The sequence below is a fragment of the Bos taurus genome, chromosome 12 (assembly GCF_002263795.3).
Source record: "Bos taurus isolate L1 Dominette 01449 registration number 42190680 breed Hereford chromosome 12, ARS-UCD2.0, whole genome shotgun sequence".
Lineage (NCBI taxonomy): Eukaryota > Metazoa > Chordata > Mammalia > Artiodactyla > Bovidae > Bos > Bos taurus.
In genome coordinates, this window is record NC_037339.1 from 33,265,663 (window position 1) to 33,292,754 (window position 27,092).

At 40.6% G+C, this 27,092-nt stretch overlaps 1 protein-coding gene across 3 annotated transcripts in view; it reads left to right on the forward strand.

Moving 5' to 3' along the window:
• LOC536660 (phospholipid-transporting ATPase IB-like) overlaps nt 1-27,092 on the forward strand; it is a 95,803-nt gene that overhangs the window by 52,820 nt on the left and 15,891 nt on the right. For 2 of the 3 annotated variants that reach the window (XM_059892238.1, XM_025000082.2), the window contains exons 24-31: nt 5,586-5,650; nt 8,878-9,050; nt 10,838-11,021; nt 15,839-15,949; nt 18,224-18,298; nt 21,178-21,300; nt 22,540-22,618; nt 26,757-26,818. In XM_059892238.1, the coding sequence (XP_059748221.1) occupies nt 5,586-5,650; nt 8,878-9,050; nt 10,838-11,021; nt 15,839-15,949; nt 18,224-18,298; nt 21,178-21,300; nt 22,540-22,618; nt 26,757-26,818 (872 nt within the window). The remainder of the gene's footprint in view (nt 1-5,585; nt 5,651-8,877; nt 9,051-10,837; nt 11,022-15,838; nt 15,950-18,223; nt 18,299-21,177; nt 21,301-22,539; nt 22,619-26,756; nt 26,819-27,092) is intronic. The other variant, XM_059892239.1, reaches the window with a different exon arrangement.

Consider the following 27,092-nt stretch of genomic DNA (forward strand, 5'->3'; position numbering starts at 1 on the left):
TATGTTAGGGTTCAGATGTGTGGAAAAGGAGTTGAGCAACTTCCCTGGTGGTCCAGTGGCCAAGACTGCACTCCCAATGCAGGGGGCTCGGGTTTGATCCATGGTCAGGGAATTAGATCCCACCTGTGGCACCCCACTCCAGTACTCTTGCCTGGAAAATCCCATGAGTGGAGGAGCCTGGTAGGCTGCAGTCCATGGGGTCGCGAAGAGTCGGACACGACTGAGCGACTTCACTTTCACTTTTCACTTTCATGCATTGGAGAAGGAAACGGCAACCCACTCCAATGTTCTTGCCTGGAGAATCCCAGGGACGGGGGACCCTGGTGGGCCACTGTCTCTGGGGTCGCACAGAGTTGGACACGACTGAAGCGACTTAGCAGCAGCAGCAGCAGCCACAACTAAAGAGTTTGTATGTCACAACTAAGACCCATTGCATCCAAATAAATAAATATTTAGAAAAGGAAAAGGAGTTTTAAAATCAACTTTTAGCGGTGAATATGTAAATTTTGATCATAAGAAGGGATTGAAATTATTATTTTTTTCATGATCATCATGGTATCCAGCTCTGGTTGGATTAACATGTATTATGAAATGACCCTGTATTCATCAGACACCCTTTAAACTATGTTTCTGCTAATTTGTCTACTCTATATTCATTCATTTAACAAATATTGAATGCTTGCTATGGTGCCAGAAAATTCTAGGATCTGGGAATGAAAAATTGAGTAATAAAGTCTCTGTCCTCAAGGAACTTACATCTACAAGACAAGACAAAGAATTAACAAGCAAATCACCAACTGTTGTAATATTATTGCAGTAAGTGTTAAGACTGAAAACAAAGCAGGGAATAGTCATGGATAGAGGAGTAATGAGACAGAAACACATTAGGGAGGTGACATTTGAGGCAGAGACCCAGATTGGAAGAAGGAGCAATCACTGGGAAAGTTTCAGGCAAACGTATGGTGAGCACATGGCTCTGGTGTCTTGTCTGAGCAGCAATGGAAAGGCCAACATGGGTGGAGTGTGGGGAGCAAAGCAGAGGTGAGAGCTTGTCAGGCCGCAGGAAGAAATGTGTAGGGTTTTGAGCAGGAGAGTGATATAATTTGTGTTTTAAAAATATCTTCTTGTTGTTGTGTGGAAACTGGACTAAATGGAAGGCAAGAGGTCATTTAGGACACCTTTGTAGAAGTCTATACAAGAGATGGCAGTCATTTGTACTGGGATGTAATGGGGAATATTGAGGAGGACTCCATTTGATCCTTGAATCACATGATTTGGACTTCATGGGTCTGCCTGTACTCAGATTTTTCCCCCCCAATGGCACGTATGACAGTACTGCACCATGCAGAACCACAGATTGTTGTTCAGTAGCTCAGTTGTGTCCGACTGTTTGCAATCCCATGGACTGCAGCACGCCAGGCTTCCCTGTCCATCACCAACTCCTGGAGCTTGCTCAAACTTATGTCCATTGAGTCAGTGATGCCATCCAACCATCTCATCCATCCTTTCTCTTCCTCTTCTCCTCCTGCCTTCAATCTTTCCTAGCATCAGAGTCTTTTCCAATGAGTCAGTTCTTCACATCAGGTTGGCCAAAGTATTGGAGTTTAGCTTCAGTATTAGACTTTCCAATGAATATTCAGGACTGATTTCCTTCGGGATGGACTGGTTGGATCTCCTTGCAGTCCAAGGGACTCTCAGAGTCTTCTCCAACACCACAGTTCAAAAGCGTCAATTCTTTGGCACTTAGCTTTCTTCATAGTCCCACTCTAACATCCATACCTGACTACTGGTGATTGAGTCAGTGATGCTATTCAACCATCTCTTCCTCTTTTGCCTTCTTCTCCTCCTGCCCTCAATCTTTCCCAGCATTAGGGTCTTTTCCAATGAGTTGGCTCTGTGCACCATGTGGCCAAAATATTGCAGCTTCATCTTCAGCATCAGTCCTTCCAATGAATATTCAGGGTTGATTTCCTTTAGGATTGACTGGTTTGGTCTCCTTGCTGTCTAAGGGACTCCTTGCAGCCCAAGAATCACAGATATGGAGGGTTGATTGTAAAGATACATGTGGATTTCTGACTGTGTGTGGGTTAGTAGCCTACCTCCACCATTTTTCAAGGGCCAGTATAAATTTGGGGTACATTTGGTGGGTTAATCTGTCAACCCTCATTGATACGACTGCAGTGAGAGTAGATGACTGTTTCAAAGAGTTTTGCTGTGAAGGGAGCAGAGACCTAGCATGGTAGCCCAAAGAGAACAGAATTGATGAAGTGTTGGTTGTCTTTGAAGGAGCTATTTCATCTTTAAACATCAGTTTCCTGCCTGCAAATTGGGGATGATAATAGTTTTTACATGATAGAGTTGTTGTGAGAGTGCCTTGAGGTAACTCCCGTGAAGTTGTTGCAAAACACTTAGCAAGTCCTCTGGGAATGTTAGATATTAATGTAATATGAAAGACTCACAAAGCAGGTCCGACCACCATGCAGTCACTTATCCATCCGGCAAACATTTGAAAACATACCATCCACATGATCTCCTTTTTCCAGCTCTCCCACGTTTCTGCTTTAATGTGCCTTGCCATGTTCCTTGAGAACCATGCACTCAATGACCACAGTAACTTAGTGCGTATCTTGTGAAGAGGCTCAGTGGGCCAGGCACCATAAAAAGGGACAGTTGCTTTCTTACCACCTTCCTCAATTACATCTTTGCCAGGCCCATGACCTGAAACCATTGGTTTTACCTGAAACTTGAACAGTCTCTTTGGCTCAGGACTGAAACTCAACCTAGATGAGACCCAGCGGTTACTGTTAAAAGCAGAGTTTTTATCCTTATAGAATGAGACTTATTTTTGTTACCAGAAATCTACAATTCACGTGAAGGACCCCTTACTCAGAATAACTGGATCATGTTAGATAACTGCTTTATTGAATTGTCCCCATTTTCAAACGACTGTTTCGTAACCATGGTGCCTTTGAAAAAAGAAGGGAAACTGTCTCCAGTTTCTTAGAGCAGGGATTGAAAACACGGGGAAGAACCAGCAGGACTAGAGTGAAGGGCAACGTACACATGTAGTGGGCAGAGGACAATCATACATGTGTAGGGGAAAAGGCAACACACACGTTGGAGGGGGAGACCATGGGGGAGCCCTGGCCCCCCGGAGGGGCAGCCAGAGCAGCCACGCCTTCTGGAAATGAGTACCCACTGTTGGCACAGGTTTTTAGCTCTTAGAAGATAATCAGAATTCTGTGCTTTGATTTGAAATATCCTGATTTATAACCATTGCTTAATGTGTAACATGTTGTAAGGGCAAAACAGTACATGTCTGTTGACTGAGTGCAGCTTGCTATCCTCTAACCTTAAGTTCTGGGTTCTAGATTGGACTTTGCTGCTGCTGCTTCTAAGTCACTTAAGTCGTGTCCGACTCTGTGTGACCCCATAGACGGAAGCCCACCAGGCTCCTCTGTCCCTGGGATTCTCCAGGGAAGAATACTGGAGTGGGTTGCCATTTCCTTCTCCAATGCACGCATGCATGCTAAGTCGGTTCAGTCGTGTCCGACTCTGCGCAACCCTATGGACAACATCTCACCAGGCTCCTCCGTCCACAGGATTCTCTAGGCAAGAATCCTGGAGTGGGTTGCCATTTCCTTCTCAGATTGGACTTTACTGCTCCCCTTAGAGGCTACTCATGCAGAGGAGACCAGTTGAAAGATAGAATCAGTCAACTTTGCCTAGTGTATGCTGATATAATTTGTTTTCTTAGAGGCTTTCTGAGCTCTTGCTTTTACCCCCAGAAAAGCAATAGCCTTTCGTTAGAGAGCTTTTGTGTTCCTTTCATGAGTTCGAATGGCTGAGGAATAATTCAAAGAGAAAAAAGGTTGAGAGCTGGTTCTGAGAGCCAACATCATTGAAGAGAAGTGCATAGCAAGCATGGTGGTTGAAAAGTCAGGCTTCAGAGTTATAAAGACCAAGGTTCAAACCTGAATCTTCTGTCTCTATAAGCCCGTGCCTTTGTGGACTTTTCTAATCCTGTTTTCTCATTATTAAAACAGTCGCAATACCTCTGCTGGTTGTGATAATTATGTGGAAGGGAGTCTGTGAAGGTTTTTCTTGGCTGGTGTATTGGATAGAGTGAGGGCTTCGTAGATGATAGCTCCTGCCTTTATGAATATTGTGGCAGTTTTAACTACCATCACCTCTCCAGGAGCTAAAGTTGGCTAAAATGGCGCAGTTAAAAGGCTACATATAGTCTTGGACACCGGTTCCAAACAAAATTTGGCTAAGAATTTAGCAGGAGGCTTACTTTCAGAAACAAATATGTTAGGATTGTTTTTTGTCAACAGCAAGAAATGAAAACAGAGGTTACTGTCACACATTTTTAACATATTTCCTAGACCAGCTTCTAGTTCTATTCGCTTCTGAAGGTTTTCTAATAACATGATTTGACATGGATCTGCGGCCTCTTGACCTCAGCAGCATATGTACTGTTACATTTGGTTTACCAATGAATGTGTGCGTGGCTTTTTTTCTTTTGTGTTAGCTTTGCTTCCTTGGGTTTTAAGAGACTTATCACACATTCTGTTGTAAATCTTCCTTTGCACCCAGCATAAAGCTGGGTGCCAGTAAGCACTCAGAACTTGCATGCTGATTTGATTTGCATTTTGGTCATAACACATGGAAACTTTTCAGCCTTTGTTTGGATTCAGCCAGTGCGGGCAGCAGTGGCTTCAGGGAAGAGGGATCCTCATGGGGGCAGCACCAGGATCCTTGGTGGGAAGCTGGCTTGCCTGTCTATGTCTGGTTTGTGTCCCTGAGCACCTGCACAAATGTTAACTTTTCAACCTGAGTGGTAGGACAGGAGCTGCCGGCATTCAGGCAGTTAACTTCCCCAGTAACTTACTACAAAATATAAGTGGACATTACAATAAAACATGTCAGGAAGTCACTAGAATTCTTTGAAAAGCTTAGTATATCTAGTTTTGAAAAATATAGCAAGGCAAAGCGAATACCTACAAGTTTCAAAATCGAAATTTAATGACAATCATATTCTATGGAAAAGAACACCTTAGATAGGAAGTGTCAGATAAACCAACAATGAAGAGCCTTGAAAAATTATTTTCTCCTTGTATTTGTGCTGACTACAGTGGAATACATACATATAGGCATTTTGAATTATATACAAATCAGGAGGCTACTTTTGTTATTGAAACCTACACAAGTTTCAGGAAATTTCAAAGAAAACATTAAAATGATATTGTATAAATTTATATTTAAATTAGATTCCAACTCTCATAAAACTGATTTGTATGAAGATTTAAATCATTTTAGAAATTTTTTCCCATAAGAATCATCAGTTATAGATGTACAGAAATTTAATTTTCAAAATTATCAGAAATTTATCCATCTGCAACCTCTTGCTCAGTTTTTGTGCTGAGCCACTGGGCTTTTAAATAGTCATGAGGCAGAAAGTATGATAAAGGAAGAATATAAATTGACTTTTTTTTTTTTTTAATGAGCTCACGTAAGGCACTGGAGCCTTCAGATATATGACATCTAAAAGATATATGACATCTTTATTTCTTTCTTTGTAGCTTATTCCTGTAAACTGTTATCAGGTCAAATGCCTCGTATCCAATTGAATGCAAATTCATTAGAGGTAAGTACTTTTTAAATATATATTTAATATGAATGTAACCAACTTGTTACTTGAAGATTACTCAACTCCTTAAAACCTACATAAGATTGCCATTAACTCCCACTCAAGTCCATTGGGAAGTCTAGGTTTGTCCCAAGATTCTTTTCACAAAGCTAAAATTTTTACTGGTTTTCTATTCCTTGTCATCCGTGGCTCTCATTATTCTTCCCTCTGTGTTAGTCTAGTCCTTTAATCACCACCACCCTCCCACCCCCCTGGTGTCACACCAAATCCAGGACTCAGATCCTTCATTTTTATAATGGAAAAAATTTTGTCTGTATAGCAGTCATTATGAAAAGTTTGAAAAGATCAATGCATTTACATTGCAAGAATGAAAGGAATTTGGAATCCAATATTGAACATCCTTACCCTTAAAAGGCTAGTTTTATGAAGTATTTTTTACTGTATAATTTTCTTAGACTCATTTTAAAATAATTTTAAATAGATTTCATTTATTCCTTTTCTGACACACTTGCTTTTTTAAAAAATGTAGATCTGAGTTTCCGACATAGATCATTATTCTTCTAAAATCTTTTAAAATATTTCTTACGAAGCAGATCTGCTAGTGAGGAGTTTTCTCAGTTTTAGTTTGAGAAGGTTTTTATCTCTCTTTCACTCTGAAAGATAATTTCCTTGGATATAGAATTTGAGGTTGGGATTTCTTCTTCTTTCAATACTTTAAATATTTTACTTTACTCTCTTTTTGGCTGCAAACTTTCTGCCGAGAAGTCTGTCATTTACCTTCATTCCTCTACAGTTAAGGTCTTCCCTCCACTCTGGATTCTTGTAAGATTTCCTCTTTGTCTTTGGTTTTGTGCAGTTTTATTATGACATGCCTGGGTGTAGATTTTTGGCATTTACCCTGCTTGGTGTCTTCTGAACTTCCTGGGTCTTCGTTTCGTGTCTGTAATTAATTTTGGAGTATTCTCAGTTATTAGCACTCAAACTTTTCCTTCTGTTCTCTATTTCTTTTCCTTCTGGTATTCCAACAGCTTGTATGTTAGATCTTTAGAATGGTCCCACCATTCTTGAATATTCTGTTCTGTTTTTTTCTCTTCTTTTCCTCTTTGAGCTTCAGTTTGCTGCTGCTAAGTCACTTCAGTCGTGTCCGACTCTGTTCGACCCCAGAGATGGCAGCCCACCAGGCTCTGCCATCCCTGGGATTCTCCAGGCAAGAACACCGGAGTGGGTTGCCGTTTCCTTCTCCAGTGCATGAAAGTGAAAGGTGAAAGTGAAGTCACTCAGTCGTGTCCAACTCTTAGCGACCCCATGGACTGCAGCCTACCAGGCTCCTCCGTCCATGGGATTTTCCAGGCAAGAGTACTGGAATGGGGTGCCATTGAAGTTTCTATTGACATTTCTTCAAGTTCATTAATTCTTTCCTCACCTGTTTCCAGTCTACTGTTGAGTCCATAAAAGATATTTTTCATTTCTGTTACAGTGTTTTTCACAGTGTTTTTACAGCCCTTTGGGGGTGGTGTTAAGGTATGTGGGCAGGGAAGTGTTCTACAGTGAAGTAAAGTCACTCAGTCGTGTCCGACTCTTTGCGACCCCATGGACTGTAGCCCACCAGGTTCCTCTGTCCATGGGATTTTTCAGGCAAGAATACTGGAGTGGGTTGCCATTTCCTTTTCCAGGAGATCTTCTCGACCCAGGGATTGAACCCGGGTCTCCCACATTGTAGGCAGATACTTTACCGTCTGAGCCACCAGGGAAGCTCTATAATCTTACGTTAAATCTCAGTCTTCAAGAGATACTGTACCCCTTTGTCTTAAGTGTTTTTTAGTGCTTTCTTTCTCCCTTTAGGTGGGACAAGGAGACCACATGGGGTTGGAGTTGGGTAAATGACTTTCCCTCCAGGTGGGATAAGGCTCTGGTAAAGTTTTTAACCTCAGAGGCTAGGCTTTTGCGATGGAGAATGCTCTGGGCATATTTCCTTCTCTCTTAGAACCTTGATACCCAATTTTATGGAAGTTCACCCCATTATTCTGTTCCCATCTTTAAAAAATTTCCCAAAATTTCTCTGAACTTCCTCTTTGCTATTAGCACTTTTCCATATTTTCCAAGTAAAAATTCTCCTACTTATACGCCTTTTCAAAAATAGCTTTATTGAGATGTAATTCACATGGCATAAAATTAACCTGCTTAATATAATTTAAGGGATTTTCCTGTATTTACAGATACATGCAATCAATGGCAGCATCATTTTAGAAACTTTTCATCATCTGCAAAAGAAACTCTGTACCTTTAGCTGTCATCTCCCTGACCCTCCTTGCCCCACCCCTAAACAACACTCCTCTAGTTTCTGTTTCAGTGAATTACTTATTTGGGCTTTTATGTTAATCAAATCATTTAATAGGCAGTCTTTTGTGACTGGCTTCTTTAACTTACCATAATGTTTTCAAGGTTCATCCATGTTGTACCAGGCATTAGTACTTCATATCTTTTTTTAATAGCTAAGGACTATTGCATTGTATATATACACTTTATTTATCAATTCATCAGCTTGTTTCCACTTCTAGGCAATTATGAATAATGCTGCTGCTTGTACATTCATGTACAAATTTTTGTGCAGACATGTTTTCATTTCTCTTGAGTGTATATACACTGATAAGTGGAATTGCTGGATCATTCACTGACTCTGTGCTTAGTTTTTGGAAGAATTCCTGGACTATTTTCCCAAGTTGCTGCACCATTTCACATTCTGACCTTCAGTGTATGAGAATGGTGATTTCTTCACATCCTCATCATCACATTATTATCTGATTTTTAAATTCTAGTCATGCTAGTGGGTATGAGGTAGTATCTTGTGGTTTTGATTGGCATTTACCTGATGACTAATGATCTCAAGCATCCTTTCATGTTATTTATCTACTTTTAAATTTAATTTTTGTGAGATTTTCAAAGGGAACAAGGAGGTACACATATGCCTTAATCTACTATCTTTTTTAAAAAATTTTATTTATTTTAGTTGGAAGCTAATTACTTTACAATGTTGTAGTGATTTTTGCCATACATTGATATGAATCAGCCATGGGTTTACATGTGTTCTGCATCCTGAACTCCCCTCCCACCAGCCATCCCATCCTTCTGGGTCATCCCAGTGCACCTGGCCTGAGCACCCTGTCTCAAGGTCTTTTTATTTATATTTAAAATGGTAAAAGATAATCTCCCCCTCTTTGTTTCAGGCAACACAACAAGTGATTAGTCAGAACTGCCAAGATCTTGGAGCACTGTTGGGTAAAGAAAATGACCTGGCCCTAATCATAGATGGTAAAACATTGAAATATGCCCTCCATGTTGAAGTTAGGAAGTGCTTCCTTAACTTGGCCCTCTCGTGCAGAACAGTATTATGTTGTAGGTAAGAATATATTCACTGTTGGTTTTTTCCCTGCTATATTTCATATTTTTTATAGAAAGAAAATATAAACATGGAAATATAAGTTTTTTTCATAGACAAACTACCTTATTGGGAAAATATACACTCAAACTGAAATGCAAGATCTGAATTTAATTCTACTTGTCAGGTTTAAGATTTACTCAAAAGCAGTTTATAATTTTTCAGTGGCACATTATTTTGGTATGTTGTTTATTAATGTATTGGTCAAATGAAAGAAATCTTTCAGGCACAACCAAAGGAAAGGAAAGGAAAGTGAAGTCGTTCAGTCGTGTCCGACTCTGCAACCCCATGGACTGTTGCCTATCAGGCTCCTCCATCCATGGGATTTTCCAGGCAAGGGTATTGGAGTGGGTTGCCATTTCCTTCTCCAGGGGGTCTTCCTGACCCAGGGATCAAACCTGGGTCTTCCACATTGCAGGCAGATGCTTTACCGTCTAAGCCACAGGGAAGTCCAGGTACAACAGAGGCCCTGGTCATTTACATGGAGAGGTAAATTTGAAACCAAACCACTGAGACCTAGAGGAAAATGAATTTATGAGTGGTTATTGAGTTAATTGACTGTTGCTCAGTTAACAGATAGTTATTATAAGACTAATGTTATTTTAGGCTATATTTTCATACATGAGTGAGAAGATCCAAAATCAGAATAGTGATCATCCAGTTCTCTTCTTAACTGGTCAGAACTGACTTGGAGCTTTGGTAAAGCGTGCAGAACTGCATTAAGGACTGAGTGAAGAATTTGAGGATATGTGGAGAACTTGAGTGCCAAGAGGATGGAATTAAGATTTAAATTAAGATATGAAGAGTCAGGGGCTTTCTTAGGTGATGCTAGTGGTAAAGAACTCACTTGCCAATGCAGGAGATATAAGAGACATAGGTTCAATCCCTGGATTGGCAAGATCCCCTGGAGAAGGACACGGCAACCCACTCCAGTATTCTTTCCTAGAGAATACAAGGACAGAAAAGCCTGGTGGGCTACACTCCACAGGGTTACAAAGAGTTGGACACAACTGAAGTGACTTAGCATGCACTCACATGAAGAATCAGACTTGAGATTAATTAAATTTATTAGTTTGTTCCCTCTATAAATATCATAGTCTAAACATGAAAGTGATCATCAGACTAAATGGTGAAGCTATTATCAGTGCAAGTATTCCAGTAAAAGAATCAGTGTCTCTTGATGAGAACTAGACTTACAAATGGTTTCTGACCTCCTGTACTTCAGAAAATGTTTATATTATACCCATAATGTAGTGATGTTAACTGAATGTATTCTCTTCATTATGAAGCGAAGTTGTTTTTTTTTTTCCAACTGTGTTTCTGCCTTAAATTTTGGAGCATGTTCTAATCAAAGAAACCTCCTATCTACTCAGTTTATAATAATCTCACCTGAAGTTTGAAAAGGTTAAATTTAAATTAGTTATTAGGAGTTGTTTTGAAGGAAGAGAATGATAAGTGAGGTCATTTGCTTACTGGAATATGAAACCCTGTGTGCCCTTATTGTTTTTGATAGAAGTGTGTGTCTAACTTGCTGACTGAGTGAATAAATGAGTGATGAGTAGGGACTTCCTTATATCTGTAAAGAAATTAATGAATGAATTGGAAAATTTACCAGTAACTGCCATTTAAATGTGACTGTATGTGGATTATTGCTGACTCCTTTGTAAAGCCTTTTAGAACAGGATGAATAAAATGAACCAAAATAAAACAAGAAAACATGGTTGTTTCTTTCTTTCTTTTTTTTTCAGGTTATCTCCCCTCCAGAAGGCTGAGATAGTGGATGTGGTGAAGAAGCAGGTGAAGGCCATCACCCTGGCCATTGGGGATGGTGCCAACGATGTGGGGATGATCCAGACGGCCCATGTGGGTGTTGGCATCAGCGGGAATGAAGGCATGCTGGCCACCAACAACTCTGATTATGCCATTGCTCAGGTCAGTGGTGAGGGTGGCCAGCTGGGCATGGGGAGTGTTGAAGACCTCGGGTCCACCCCCAAAGTTTGGCCCAGTCTCTAAGCTGCTTTCAGTTTGAAGCTATCAGCACCTCTTTGAAGGCTATACTGCTCACTGATCAACAGGCTGATAAATGGAGAGAGGAGTTGTTAGGGCAAGAAGTAGTGGCTTTATTGGGAAAGTCAGCAGACTGAGAACATGCTGGACTGGTGTCCCAGAGAACCATCTTGCCTGAGTCAGAATTCAGGCTTATTTTATACTAAAAGGGAAGGGGATAAAGTCCTGGTTCTGGTCAGCCTCTGGAGGGGGATGTGTTAACTTCTTTCTCCCTGCAGCCATTCACAGGTGGGCTGTGAGCTGAACCAAATGGTATTTTAGCTTCCCCTGGGAGGCAGGGATCCTAGAGATGGGCCATTATGTGTAATTTAAACTCATGGGCTAAGAGGAACTAAAAAGCCTCTTGATGAAAGTGAAAGAAGAGAGTGAAAAAGTTGGCTTAAAGCTCAACATTCAGAAAACTAAGATCATGGCATCTGGTCCCATCACTTCATGGGAAATAGATGGCGAAACAGTGGAAACACTGTCAGACTTTATTTTTTCGGGCTCCAAAATCATTGCAGATGGTGACTGCAGCCATGAAATTAAAAGACACTTACTCCTTGGAAGGAAAGTTATGACCAACCTAGACAGCATATTCAAAACCAGAGACATTACTTTGCCAACAAATGTCCGTCTGGTCAAGGCTATAGTTTTTCCAGTGGTCATGTATGGATGTGAGAGTTGGACTGTGAAGAAGGCTGAGCGTCAAAGAATCGATGCTTTTGAACTGTGGTGTTGGAGAAGACTCTTGAGAGTCCCTTGGACTGCAAGGAGATCCAACCAGTCCATTCTGAAGGGGATCAGCCCTGGGATTTCTTTGGAAGGAATGATGCTAAAGCTGAAACTCCAGTACTTTGGCCACCTCATTCGAAGAGTTGACTCATTGGAAAAGACTCTGATGCTGGGAGGGATTAAGGGCAGGAGGAGAAGGGGACGACAGAGGATGAGATGGCTTGATGGCATCACTGACTCGATGGACGTGAGTCTGAATGAACTCCGGGAGTTGGTGATGGACAGGGAGGCCTGGTGTGCTGTGATTCATGGGGTCGCAAAGAGTCAGACACGACTGAGCAACTGAACTAACTAAACTAAACTTATGGGCAACATCCATTTAGTGATTAGCTTGTAATGGAATGCAGAGGTTCTACCCTATCTCCTTGGTTTTGAGCTGATGCATTTTGCAGCAGTAATGCATGCATACGTGCTAAGTTGCTTCAGTTGTGTTTGACTCTTTGGGACCCTCTAGACTGTAGCCTGCCAGGCACCTTTGTCCATGGGGTTCTTCAGGCGAGAGTACTAGAATGGTTTACCTTGCCCTTCTCCAGGGGCTCTTCCCATCCCAGGGATCGAACCCACATCTCTTACATCTCCTGCATTGACAGGAGGGTTCTCTACCACTGGTGCCACCTGGGAAGCCCTTGCAGCAGTAAAGGCCTTCCCTTTCCAGCTTGGAAGTTTTCAAAACTGCTGCTGCTAAGATTCTGTAGTTCTGCTCATATAACCAGGTCCCCAGTCTCTCCAATCTGTATGTGCTTTGCTTTGTGGTATCTCTTGATAAATACTTAAAATATCCCTATTCTTTCCCCCCCCCACACACTTTTTCTTATGGAGATACTACTGCCTTTTGGCAGACATTTAAAAAAATTCAGCTTTGTTTATTTAGAGCAGTTTTATGTTCACAGCAAAATGGAACAGAAAGTACAGGTATTTCCTGTACACCCCCAGCCCCCGCCCCCTCAGCCTTCCCTGTTAACAACATCCTTTACCAGAGCAGTTCATGTGTTATAACTGATGAACCTACAGGACAGGTCATTATCACCCAAGGCCCATAGTTTACACTAGGATTTTCCCTTGTGTTGTACATTCTATGGGTCTGGACAAATGTACAATGACATGTATCCACATTATAGTATCACACAGAGCGGCCTCACTTCCCTAAAACCCTCACCTATTCATCTTCACCCTTTGCAGTAACTCTTGGAAACCACTGATCTTTTTACTGCTTCCGTAGTTTTGCCTTTTCCATAATGTCTAGTTAGAATCACACAGCAGTGTTTTCACACTGGCTCCTTTCACATAGTTATGTGCATCTTAAAGTCCCTCTATGTCTTTACAATGTATCCAATTGTACATCTCTAAACACTATGTTTTACCTTGTGTGTGTGCTCAGTTGTGTCTGACTCTTTGCGACCCCGTAACTGTAACCCACCAGGGTCCTCTATCCATGGGATTTCCCAGGCAAGAATACTGTAGTGGGTTGCCATTTCCTCCTCCAAGGAATCTTCCTGACCCAGGGATCAAATCTGTGTCTCTGGCTTCTCCTGAATTACAGGCAGATTCTTTACCACTGAGTCTCCTGGGAAACCCTTTCTTTTAAACTTGTTGTTCAGTTGCTAAGTCGTGTCTGACCCTTTGTGATTCCCTGGACTGAAGCACGCCAGGCTTCCATGTCCTTCACTGTTCCCAGAGTTTGCTCAGATTCATGTCCACTGAGGCAGTGATGCCCTTCAACCAGCTCATCCTCTGTTGCCTCCTTCTCCTCTTGCCCTCAGTCTTTCCAAGCATCAGGGTCTTTCCAATGAGTTGGCTCTTCCCATCAGGTGGCCAAAGTGTTGAAGCTTCAGCGTCAGTCCTTCCAATGAATATTCAGGGTTGATATCCTATAGGATTGACTGGTTTGATCTCCTTGCTGTCCAAGGGACTCTCAAGAGTCTTCTCCACCACCACAGTTCGAAAGCATCATTTCTTGGGTGCTCAGCCTTCTTTATGGTCCAATTCTCACATATGTACATAACTACTGGAAAAATCATAGCTTTGACTATATGGGCCTTTATTGGCAAAGTAATGTCTCTGCATACACTGTCTAGGTTTGTCATAGCTTTCCTTCTAAGGAGCAAGCATCTTTTGATTTTGTGGCTGCAGTCACCATCCACAGTTATTCTGGAGCCCAAGAAAACAAAATCTGTCACTGTTTCCACTTTTCCCCTTTCTATTTGCCATGAAGTGATGGGACTGGATGCCATGATCTTAGTTTTTAAAACATTGAGTTTCAAGCCGGCTTTTTCATTCTCCTCTTTCACCTTCATCAAGAGTTGCTTTAGTTCCTCTGCCACTTCTCTTTTTATACCATATCTTGCAGGGGTTTAGAATTGCAGCTGCAATCATGATCAGACAGAAAGTGCGGGATCCCAGGGCTTTCTTTTCTCCCTTCCACCCACCTAAGTCCCCTCACGAAGCCAGGCACTGATGCAAGCCACTGGTCTGACTCATGCTCTGCCCCCCTTTTTATTAACAGGCTATTTCAGGTTAAGGAAACCACTTTGAGCCCCATCAGATGTTTTCTGTCTCACTTTTCCTTGAAAGTAACTTTGACTGGAGAGAGGGAGAGGGTGTCCGCCATGGTGTGGGCCATTTCATACTCCCTCGCATGTTGTCCTCAGCGCCATAGCGGACATTCTCCTATGTCTGTCCCATCCCCCCGCCCTTAGATGGGCTGCTGCCGAGGGTCTGTTGTCTTTCCTTTTCACCTCTTGCAGCACATGACTCTCACTTCCTCAGAGAGGACCAGTGTAACACTTTGCTCACAGCCTAGATCTTTTTATTTTCAGAAAAGGGTAAATTTTTCCCTTCTTCCTCTCTAAACTTCTTAATGTTTTAAAACCATCCCAAGAAATACAACTTTGACTTAGAATGTCCTTTTTTTCTCCCTGTAAATAAATCATTGCAAAGCCAAAAATAGTAATGTTGTCTATAATGACTTTTCATATCAAGTTCTAGGTGAAAACAAAAGCCATCCCTCTTGAATTCACTTGTTTCAGTGTAGCTATGTATCTTATGACTCGTCATGTCCCTCCCCATCCTGACCATCCTGTTCCAAACTCTTGAGCAATCTTTTTTGAAAAGCTGGGTTTTTTTCCCCCATGTATACCAACTTATGTCACTCTAAAGTCAGTATTTAATTTTCATAGTCACTAAATTACTAAATTGCCTTGTTTGGTAGAATAATGCTCCTGAATATTCATTCATCCTAAAAAAAAAATGTTTACTGAATGCCTCTCACACCCTAGGCATGTTCCTGGGTGTTTGGGATCCATCAGTGAACAAGGTGAACAGTGAGCCCTGCTCACTTAGTTTGAAGATGTTGAGTGTTACAGAAAAGGAAAACCCAGATGAGGGAAAGCAGCTGAGGGGTGCTGCAGAAATCACATGTTACCTCCTTTTTAACTTTAATTTTTCTCTTTATATGTTTACTATAGGAAATGGGGGGAACTGATTCCTATAAGACTTTATTACATGCACCTGATCAGACAGAAAAATCAGTGACTGATGTTCTTGCTTCCAGGATCTTATTTCATTAAGTAATTCTGAGTCCCTTCTCACAATTAAGGTCCTAGACGTGGATCAGATCAAATTCTAAGCCTTGTATGTGACAAGTGAAAATGCAAGCAAGATTTGCTGGGTAGAAAAGTGATGTTTATTTATTTATTTTAATAATAAGAAAAGTTAATTTCACAGAGATCTGAAAAACTCCTTTATAGTGAACAGTCATGTCAGGTTGTCTGGGAGTAGGTTTCATTCTGCTCTGTCCTCGGGAGTGGGAACTGCTGAGGTGCGAACCCTGGGAAAATGACGTTTTGTGGGGTTTGTCACTAAATGGTAGGTTCCTTTGAACTTCATTGATCGTTATTTCTGTCTTTTAGTTTAGCTACTTGGAGAAGCTTCTGTTGGTTCATGGAGCTTGGAATTATTTTCGAGTGACCAAATGCATACTGTATTGTTTCTATAAGAATGTCGTGTTATACATCATCGAGGTAAGGAATGCTTTCTTTCCTTGAGGTGTGAGGTCTTGTCTTTGATGTGGAGCTTGATAGTTTAGCGTTTTCCTTATTTATCTCCCTAAGTACTGTTACATAATGCTGCCTTAAGTTGTGGCTCACATAAAATCGATTTAATAAAAAATGGCAAGCAAAATATGTCACAACATCACGATGACTTAATCTGTTGTTTAAAAGAATAAGCAAGTCCTATTTGGAACCAAAGTGTGTCTCTGCCAGCTCCAGATCCTTCTAGTGATCAGAGGCATCAGAAATCTCTGGGTTTTTGAACTGTTTTCCTCCTGACGCTGGAAATCTGGTTCCAAGGCTGTTGTTTGTCTTCCTAGCATCCCACTAGGGGCCGGGATGGGCCTTGTTCTTCCAAACACCAGCTCTTTCCTTTTGTCTCGGCTGTACTTAGCCCTGGTGGCTAAAGCAAGTGGAACAAGAAAACCTCATAAGTGTTGCTTCCATGTCAAGAAGATAACATGGAAAGAACCTGTACCCGCTCTCCTTCCGTGCTGGGGGCTGCGGAGCTGTGGCTCCCACGCTGCAGCCAGCCCTCCGCCTGCCCCGACTCCCAGCCTCTGCACTGGCAGAGCACCGGGCAGCAGGGCCTCTTTTTTTTCCTGAAAGTGGACCAAAGAAGAGTTCCATAACTGCATTTTTCATGGAATCTGAGTGTTTGTCATGCCTTTATTGCCTCTGAGAAAGCGTGTTTTCTCTAGTGTGTCGTGTATAAGGGTAATGGGACTTTGGGGTGAATCTTTTATTACTGAAGGATCATTGATTCACAATATTACAGTTTCAGGTGTAGAACATAGTGATTCAGTAGTTTTACAGATTATATTCCACTTAAAGTTATTATAAAATAATGGCTGTATTTCCTTGTACTAAACAATATATCTTTGCTACTTATTGAATTTAAAATGATTACTTATTAGTTTTTAATGGATTAAAATTCATTTTAATGGTTGATTTACAGTATTATATTCATTTCAAGTGTACACACTTATTTTACACAGTGTAGTTCGTGTCTCTTATTCCCATGCCCCTTCCTCACCCCTCCCGACTTGCCTCTCCCCACTGGTAACCACTAGTTTGTTCTCTGTATCTGTGAGTCTGCTTCCTTTAGTTATATTTACTAGTTTGTTGTCTTTTTTAGATTCCACGCATAAGTGATAACATAGAGTATTTGTATTTCTGTCTGACATTTCACTTAGCATAATACGTTATAGGTCCATCCCTGTTGTTGCAAATGACAGAATTGTTTTCTTTTTTATGGCTGAGTAATATCTTTTGTATATACATACCACATCTTCTTTATCTCTTCATCTGTTGATGGGCACATTATCTACAATAGCCAAAATATGGGAGTGAATCTTCTAACTACCATCCTGACTTTAAAAATATCTGTGTAAGCTTGAAATTTGGCTGTGGAAACACATTTTTAAACATTTTATTTTGAAATAATTATAGATCAGAAGAAGTTATAAAAAATATTTACCAGAGTTCTTGTGAACCCTTCACTGAGTTTCTCCCAAAGATAGCACCTTATATAAAACCACAGGATAATCTGAAACCAGGAAACTGATATTGGTATGACTCATTCAGAACTTATCCAGCTTTCATCAGCTTTGCACATGTGTGTGTGTGTGCATGCGTGTCACTCTCTGTCCTTTTATCCCTGTGTAGACTCATGTAACTACCAGAGTAATCAAGATACAGACCTGTTCCAATGAAAGATACAAACTCGCCTCATCGCCGCAGGATCTGCCTCATGCTACCCCTGTATATTCACACCCACTCTGACTGGCAGTAGCTCATCTATTCTCTTTTCCTGTAACGGAGTTCTTTCAAGAATTCTCTAAAAGTGCAATCATATACCATGTAACTTTTGAGACTGCATTTTTCCCCTCAATATAACTCGTTTCCGATCCATCCAAGTTGCTGCACGAGCAATCGTTCTTCCTCTTGACCTCTGTGTAGTACTCCACGGCACAGGTGGCTGTCACTTGTTCACTATTCACTTGTCGAAGGACATTTAGATTGGTTCCAGTTTGGAGCCATCATGAATAAAGCTGCTCTGAACATGTGCATAGGTTTATGTGTAAACACAAGTTTTCACTTATCTAAGGAGAGTGTCCAAGTGTACATTTGCTGAGTTGTATGGTAAGTGTATACCAAATTGTTTTCCAGAGTGACTTTCCTATATGAGTGTATGTAGGTCAGCACTGACATAGCGGTGCACTTGGCTTCCTTCTCTTTCAGCTTTGGTTCGCCATTGTTAATGGATTTTCTGGGCAGATTATATTTGAACGTTGGTGCATCAGCTTGTACAATGTGGTGAGTAAGCACTCTCCCTCTCTCTCTCTCTGATGGCATGCGGGGCTGCACTGTTTGTGTCTGGGATGCGGAGCTAAGTCCTTCATCTGCATCCATGGCTCACATACATCTTTAGGGCCTCTGTTGCTGCCACACATCCTGCAGAAGCACAAACTCCCCACACATGGTTTCAATCATTGCAGATCATTTTATAGTAACTACATGATATTTCCCAGGTGGCGCTAGTAGTAAGGAATCGGCCTGCCAATGCAGGAGATGTAAGAGACAAGGGTTTGATCCCTTGGTTGGGAAGATCCTCTGGAGGAGGGCATGGCAACCCACTTCAGTATTCTTGCCTGGAGAATCTCCATGGATAGAGGAGCCTGGCGGGTCACAGTGCATGGGTTGCAAACAGTCAGACACAACTAGAGACTTAGCAAGCATACACACACATTTATTTGCAATGTATTTTTTATAATATTGATATTTCAGAATCTTTCTAACTCTGGCTGTACAACATTTTCGTATTTTTAAGTCAAGTAAAAATTGCTGAACTCTTCCTAAAACCCATTGCACTTAATACATATAATTTACATTTATCTCTATGTGTCTGTGTGTATGTGTGTGTGTTTATAGTGTAATTCAATGTCCTCTTAAGCCTCTTGGTAGAAAATTTGTATTTACGGAGATAGAACACGCTGTGCTTGTACCAAATGCTGAATTTTTATATCAAGCCTATAGTAAATACAATTTTCCATTTTAATGGAATCTTCTAATAATAAATAATCCCATACCATTACTTGAATTATTTTGAATTCAAAAACTAGATGTTTGTTAAATAGTAAAGCTGAGTGGCTTTTTACCCACATGACCTTTTAATTTTTGCTTTATTTTTCTTGTGTTATTATTCCACCAAAGGGTTAGAAGTTAGGAAACGTAACAGAAAAATGAGGCTCCCAGCAAGTATCCCATGACCTCTCTCGTGCACTGTGTTATTGCGGTGACATTATACTCTGCATGCTCTGTGCCCTTACTCCTAAAGGTCTGTCCTCTGGGAGCTGAAATTCCAGAACAGCCTGAAGTTACTGAATAGAAGTCATTGGGTGCTCAATGCTGCTATGCATATTTACAGTCATGGGAGTGCCAGTGGCTGGGTGTATTTGGTCAGAGCACTACACCAGGGAAGCTTGGGTCCTGTGTAGAGTTGTCTCTGCCAGGCTCTTGGTCCCAAAGGGAAATATTGATAAACTTTCTTTGAAGTTTCACTAGAGACAGGAGTAGAGAGTGGCAGAGTCTCTCCTCTGGATGAGAACAATCCCTACGAATACATAAGCCACAGCTACTGACCAATGGAATCTTGCCAAGTGGAACTCCAGTGTAAAATTTAAATAATTATGAGGATAAAATATGATGACATGCTTATTAAATATCCATTGACTTATTAACTTTCATCCCATTACAAGTATATTTTACAGGTGAAAAAAAATGAAGACCAGGACATTCCAAATAATAGTTACTGGCAATGCTGGAGATGGAGTCTGTCTACTTATTTGAGAACTAAATTTATATGAGTTGTCATGCTACTTCTAGAGGTTTTATATTATTTCTGCTACTGCTTATGCATGACTAACTGCTATAGGAATTACCCTCCCACAGAAAAACTAGAATAGCAGAAAAAATGTATGAAACAATAGTTTTCAGGCACTAGATGCCAGGCGGCTCATTGCGTGATCCCCAAGAGCAGGCCTGTTTATAGGCCAAAGTGAAGGAAGATGGGCCCACAGGGGAGCCCGGCTGTCTTTACTGAGCTGAAGATACAGAGGGTGGAGTTCAGTGAGCCAAGAAAGCTAGAATTTGCCAGACAGAATATCAGAGGCAGGCAAACTGCACTGAGAAATGGAGAGAGGGAAAGAGTTGCAGACACAGAGAAATACAGAGACAGTGTTTCTGGAAATGTGTAGCTGTTCCCTTGAGCCTCTGGTTGAGGATTTATCTGTATGTGCATGAGAAAAGTGTACTCAGAACTCAGGGAAACACAGGTCTCCTGCATTGCAGGCACATTCTTTACTGTCTGAGCCACCAGGGAAGCCACTGGAAAGCAGCGGGCTAGATTTCTGGAGCTCTCTCAGGGCTAGGAACAGTTTGTATTCCCATTAGCCTGTTGGGGAAGACCTATTACACAAGATACTGGGGAAATTCCTTACGTAAGTCACACTTTTAACAATAAGGATGAATTAGTCCCATAATACGGAGAAGGCAATGGCACCCCACTCCAGTACTCTTGCCTGGAGAATCCCATGGGCGGAACAGCCGGGTAGGCTGCAGTCCATGGGGTCGCTAAGAGTCGGACACGACTGAGCGACTTCACGTTTACCTTTCACTTTCATACATTGGAGAAGGAAATGGCAACCTACTCCAGTGTTCTTGCCTGGAGAATCCCAGGGACGGGGGAGCCTGGCAGGCTGCCATCTATGGGGTCGCACAGAGTCGGACACAACTGAAGCGACTTAGCAGCAGCAGCAGTCCCATAATAAGGGCTTCCCAGGTTGCTCTAGAGGTAAAGAACCTGCCTGCTAATGCAGGAGATGTAAGAGACTTGGGTTCTACCCTTGGTTTGGGAAGATACCCTGGAGGAGGGCACAGCAACTCATTTCAGTATTCTTGCCTGGAGAATCCCATGGACAGAGGAGCCTGGAAGGCTGAAGTCCATGGGGTTTCTAAAGAGCTGGACACAACAGAAGGGACTAAACGACAACCACCAGGTGTCTCACCCAGCTTCCGGCACAATGATACCTTAGTAATTGCAGTACATTATCAGAGCCAAGAAGATGACATTGGCACAGCACTCACTCAGATACAGACTGAAAGCTCTTTTTAATAGGTTCTTGTTTCCTATGTAGATTTTCACGTCACTGCCACCCTTTACTCTCGGAATCTTTGAACGGTGTTGTAGTCAGGAGAGCCTGCTCAGGTACCCACAACTCTACAGAATTTCTCAGACAGGTGATATTTTCAACATAAAGGTAAGCAGAAGGTTATTGCAGGTCTTTCAACTTCCCTCCAAAAGGTTTTGTCTCTTTCCTTTCTGATGCTTTAGGAAAAATAATTTAAAAACAACAAGGAATGCAGCCCTGTGCCATATTTCTTTGCATTCTACCTAAGGTTCCGTGAATCCTGAGGTTTTCCAGTCTGACATTAACTTTGTGTTTGAACCACCTTCTTTCCTAAAAGCTGCTTTGTGCTTCGGGCCAAAGATGTTTTTTCCATACTCTTTTTTTTTTTTCCCTCTAGTCCCTTATCTGTAAGTCTTCCTGGCAAGCATGAAAAAAAAAAAACAACTGGTGTATTTATAATTGAATGAACAAAGACTTGTTTTTGTTATTTTTCTGTCACATTCTCACCTTGTGCACCCTTCTTTGATTGATCCCAGAGATATTATATTATTGAGATATCCTTTAAGAAAATTGTGCAGGCATACCTTATTTTATTGTGCTTTGCAGATACTATTTTTTTTTTTTTACAAATTGAAGTTTAGTGGCAAACCTGTGTTGTCAGATGATGGCTAGCCTTTTCACTGATGTGTATACATTATTTTTAGACAATGCACACTTAATAGATTACATATAGTGTAAACATAACTTTTATGTGTACTGGGAAACTAAAAAGCATCACGTGATTTGCTTTATTATGATATTTGCATTGTGGTGGTGGTCTGGAACCAAATCTGCAATATCTCTGAGGTATGCCTGTAAATGGTATATTAAACATTATTTTGACCACAGGCAGAGCATAGATATAAAAGTACAGGGTGTATAAAATAATACATATAAAATATATATAAATATAAAATATTTTATTAAATATGTTTTATATTTATATAAAAATATATAAAATATAAAATATGATATTAAATTATATTTTAAGTACTATAATTTAAAGATTGAAAGTATTTTTTAATTATTTCTTTAAATTAGTTCTTTTTTGCTAGATAATTAAAGCCTTTATATGTTTTTATAATAAATACATTATCTTTGAATTCTACATATTTATATTTATTAAATATGTTTTTCAAATGATATTATCCTATAATTTCACAGTCATTTCTTTTAAAAGGAGACTAAAGATATGGAAATTTTTAGTCTCCAGGAAGACATTTTAGCTTTGTAACTGTGTTTCACACAGCAAATAAACTTTATGACATCACATATTTTTAGAGTTAGACCTGGATACTATCTTGATTTTCTTGCTTTGTTTTCTTTTAGGTGCTTTGGATTCAATGTATAAATGCTATTGTCCATTCATTCATTCTCTTCTGGTTGCCCGCAAAAATGCTGGAGCATGGTAGTAACTTCATTGTTTTCTGTGTGTGTGTGTCTACAGATAGAGAAAGCAGAAGTAGGATTAAAAACATAGGTTTATATATATTCACCTAAACTAATAGTATAATCTGGTTAACAGATTGTAGTTTGAACATTTAACAGATGGCCTTTAGAGCCCATTCTCCTTGCCTCTAACATGTATAACTTGTAACTTAGTGCTTTTATTGTTAATTTTTAATAAATGTTTGAGCCAGGAGGGCTGATAGAAAGCACAACAGTTCTACTGAGTCATAGATTCCCTCTGTCAGTGAGTTTGAAACTTTGGTCTACTATATTTATTGCTTTCATTTCTCAAACTTTATGCTTCAATTTAAACTGTAACAAGTCCAACAGGCCGTATAGAAATTTAACCTTATATTTTATTATTGGACTAGGTCTCCTTTTCCAGACATACAGTTTTCCAAACAACACTATGTGTGAACTGTTTTGCCAAACTGGTTTGTGTATAAATAGATCCAGAAGTAGGAGATATATTTATGAAGTGTGTTACTGATGTATAATTGGCTCATAGCCACAAATTAAGGTGTGAAATACAATTATTTTCCTTTAACCAGATTTAATTTTTATTGGCTATTACTAACAACATGTCCTAATCTTGCTGCCTGCCAAGTTGCTTCAGTCGTGTCCGACTCTGTGCGACCCCATGGACTGCAGCCTACCAGGCTTCTCCGTCCATGGGATTCTCCAGGCAAGAACACTGGAATGGGTTGCCATTTCCTTCTCCATCCTAATCTTAGGAATATATTTTGTTTTATTGAGCCTTGGTTGTGTGTGTTTATGTCCATTATACTGCTAAGGGCATTCCTTATAAAACAAATGAGCAAAAAAAAAATGAGCAAAATTTTCAAGTGATAACAATATAGCAAAGTAACACGCTGACAAAGAGTTGGTTCCACTTTCAGAATGGTAGTGTGAAGAGCTCCTTGGATGTGCTCCTCACCCTCAAAAACCAAACCTGCAAAACTATAAAACACAACTCTGTGAATTCTCTGAAAATTATCCAAAAGGCAAGGAAGATGATCAGTCTAAAACTCAGTAAGAGCATCAAGAGTCTGCATCACTTGAGCCATGACCCTCTCCCTCCCTTCCCCACGGTAGCCTGGCCGGACGAAAGGTCCACTCCAAGCAGATGTAGACAGGAATATGGGACTACTGCTCCTCTCAGCTCTCAGTCAAGGGTTCCCATCTCACAGGAAGGGCAGCTCACCAGCATTTCTCATCCCTCCAACTCTGATTGAAGAGGCCAGATTTCTGATGGGTGTGGCCGAGACAGAGCTCCCTTTCCCCCAGGCAACTAACATTGCACCCCATGCACGACAGGCCAAGAACCCTGGGCCCCTGGTCACTCTCACCATAACTAATATTCACAGGACAGAGTTTCTACCCCGTGCACGACAGGCCAAGAACCCTGGGCTCCTGGGGCCCACTCTCATCACAACTCACTCGTAGGGCAGGGAATTTCTGGGAGAGTCAAGCCAAGAAGACTGGTGGCTTTGTGCTAGACCACTAGCACAGAAATACTGGGTCCAAGATTTTGCCAGTAGTAAAAAAAGAGCTCCAAAACTCTTTCCCAAATAAGATGACTATTCAAAACAAAGTAGGGGAAAGTTCAAGTCTAAGGATACTCTCAAAAACAGTAGCCCTTCTTCATTAAGAGCAATAAGCTAAATCATATGCCAACTGATTTACCAGAGAGAACCAGGGAAGGAGATAGATAAAGAACTGAATGAAAACCCTGAAGTTGAAAAGTACCAAAAACTCGAAAAATGTGTTAGAGAGGCTCAACAGTAGATTTGAACTGGAAGAAAAAAGGATTAGCAAACTTGAAGTTAGACCAATAGACAATAAGGGCCAGGCAGTGCTAGTGGTAAAGAACCCACCTGTTCATGCAGGAAATGTAAGAGACGTGGGTTCAATCCCTGGATTGGGATGATCCACTGGAGGAGGGCATGTCCATCCACTCCAGTATTCTACCTGGGAAATCCCATGGACAGAAGAGCCTGGTGGGCTACAGTCCATAGGGTCGAAAAGAGTTGAAGAATACTGAAGGGACTTAGCACAGCACAGTTTGAAGACAAGAGATAAAAGAGTGAAGAAAAATGAACACAGCATTAGAGAATATGAGATGCCTTTCCGCACACCAACAGAAGCACGATGGGTATACCAGAACAAGAGGAGAAAACCAATGAAGCAGAAAAAAAATATTCAAGGAAATAATAGCTGGAAAGTGTTAAATTAGTTGAAAGTGAAAATGCAATCCACAGAATGGAGCAAAGGATACACAAGTTACAGATAACTGAAGATTTGTTTCCAGAGTATATAGAGAAGATTTATAACTCAACATAAAAATACAAATGACCCAATTTTTTTAAATGTACAAAGGATTTTAATAGACATTTATCCAGAGAAGATAGACAAATAACTAATAAATACATGCTCAACATCATTAATATTTAAACAAACAAAAAATTGAAACCATGATGATATACAACTTCATACCCATTGCATGCATCCTCAGGCATGTCTGATTTTTTGTGCACTGATTGACTGCAACCTGCCAGGCTCCTCTGTCCATGGGATTCTCTAGGCAAGAATACTGGAGTGGGTTGTCATTTCCTTCTCCAAGGGATCTTCCCGACCCAGGGATGGAACTGGCCTCTCCTGCATCTCCTGCACTGGCAGGCAAGGTCTTACCAACAGCACCACCAGGGGAATCCAGGCTACAGTCCAAAGGCTCGCAGAGTTGAACATGACTGAGCGACTGAGTAGGCATTGCACATTTTAGTGAGTTCTAAATCAGGAGAAAACATAAATCAGGAAAATACGTGAGCCTCAAATATATGGGTGTGCTACCTGAATTGGGGTTAGGGTCAGGGACTTAAAATTTTTTTAAGTGTACAAAGGATTTTAATAGACATTTATCCAGAGAAGATAGACAAATAACTAATAAATACATGCTCAACATCATTAATATTTAAACAAACAAAAAAATTTAAACCGTGATGATGAGATACAACTTCATACCCACTTAAAAATTTCTATATCAACCAGGACCACATCCACCAATATTTACTGAGAATTTTTAAAAGTGTAAAGAAGATCTTAAGAAATTATCCTAATCTTGACATAATATTGACCCTATAAAATGAAATTTGTAAGTTTATAACAGATTTAAGAATAGTTAAAAAGTATGAAATTCTTTTTAGAAAATTCTATTTTAACTTCAAGTTATGTTAGGTTTATTATTTTAGTTATCCTGGAGAAGAAATAGTGTGAAAAATGTGATGACAAACATCCTTAGAATCCTTGTCTTGCTTTTTGGCATAACTAATTGGATTGTTTTAAAAAAACTTCCTTTTTCTTAAAAAATATTTATTCTTATCTATTTATTTATTTGGCTCCACTGGGTCTTAGTTGTGGCGTGTGGGATCTAGTTCCCTGACCAGGACTTGAACCTGGCCCCGTGCATTGGGAGCACAAAGTCTTAGCCACTGGACCACCAGGGAAGTCTGTGGACTTTCAATTTATAGATTCGGCTACATGGTTTAGATGCATGTGACACTGGCTTAATAATCATATTCATGTACTCCTTGCAATTTATTTGTTTCTAAATAGCAATGGCACCCCACTCCAGTACTCTTGCCTGGAAAATCCCATGGACAGAGGAGCTTGGTAGGCTGTAGTCCATGGGGTCGCTAAGAGTCGGACACGACTGAGTGACTTCACTTTCACTTTTCACTTTCATGCATTGGAGAAGGAAATGGCAACCCACTCCAGTGTTCTTGCCTGGAGAATCCCAGGGACGGCAGAGCCTGGTGGGCTGCCATCTATGGGGTCTCGCAGAGTCGGACACGACTGACACAACTTAGGAGCAGCAGCAGCAGCAAATCTATCTTTGGAGGAAGTAAGAAAATGAAAAAATATCACAATTGTGGTAGGCAAAGTAAGCATTGTTGTCACTGACAGAACACTTGAGAAATGTGACCATTCATTGATAAATATTGTTGGTGTCCAGTATGGGTACCTTTAGTAAAAATAAATTTTAAAAATCTATGTTTCAGACTCTACAAAGATTAAAAAATGACTTTTTCACTTTTCAGATATGGTCTTGCAAAGTGGTTACACTACAGACTATTTGTTTCTTGGGAATTTTATATACACGGTAAGATCACCCATGCAGATTATCACTTTTCCTAGTGTTTAATGAAACAATTAAAGCATTATAGGACAGTAGTGACTTTTCATGAAGGCACTGTTACAATGATTGCATTATTTCTATTTCTAGAAATGTGAAGTTCATATCCATTTGTTGTTGTTCATACAGGGGGTGCTCTTCTGTGTCTTGTCATTACATAACTTGCCTTGGTGATGGCTTCAAATCAGCCCATGAAAGTCTACCTTTCAGGGCTGCTTGTGTAGATAACTCACCATTATTT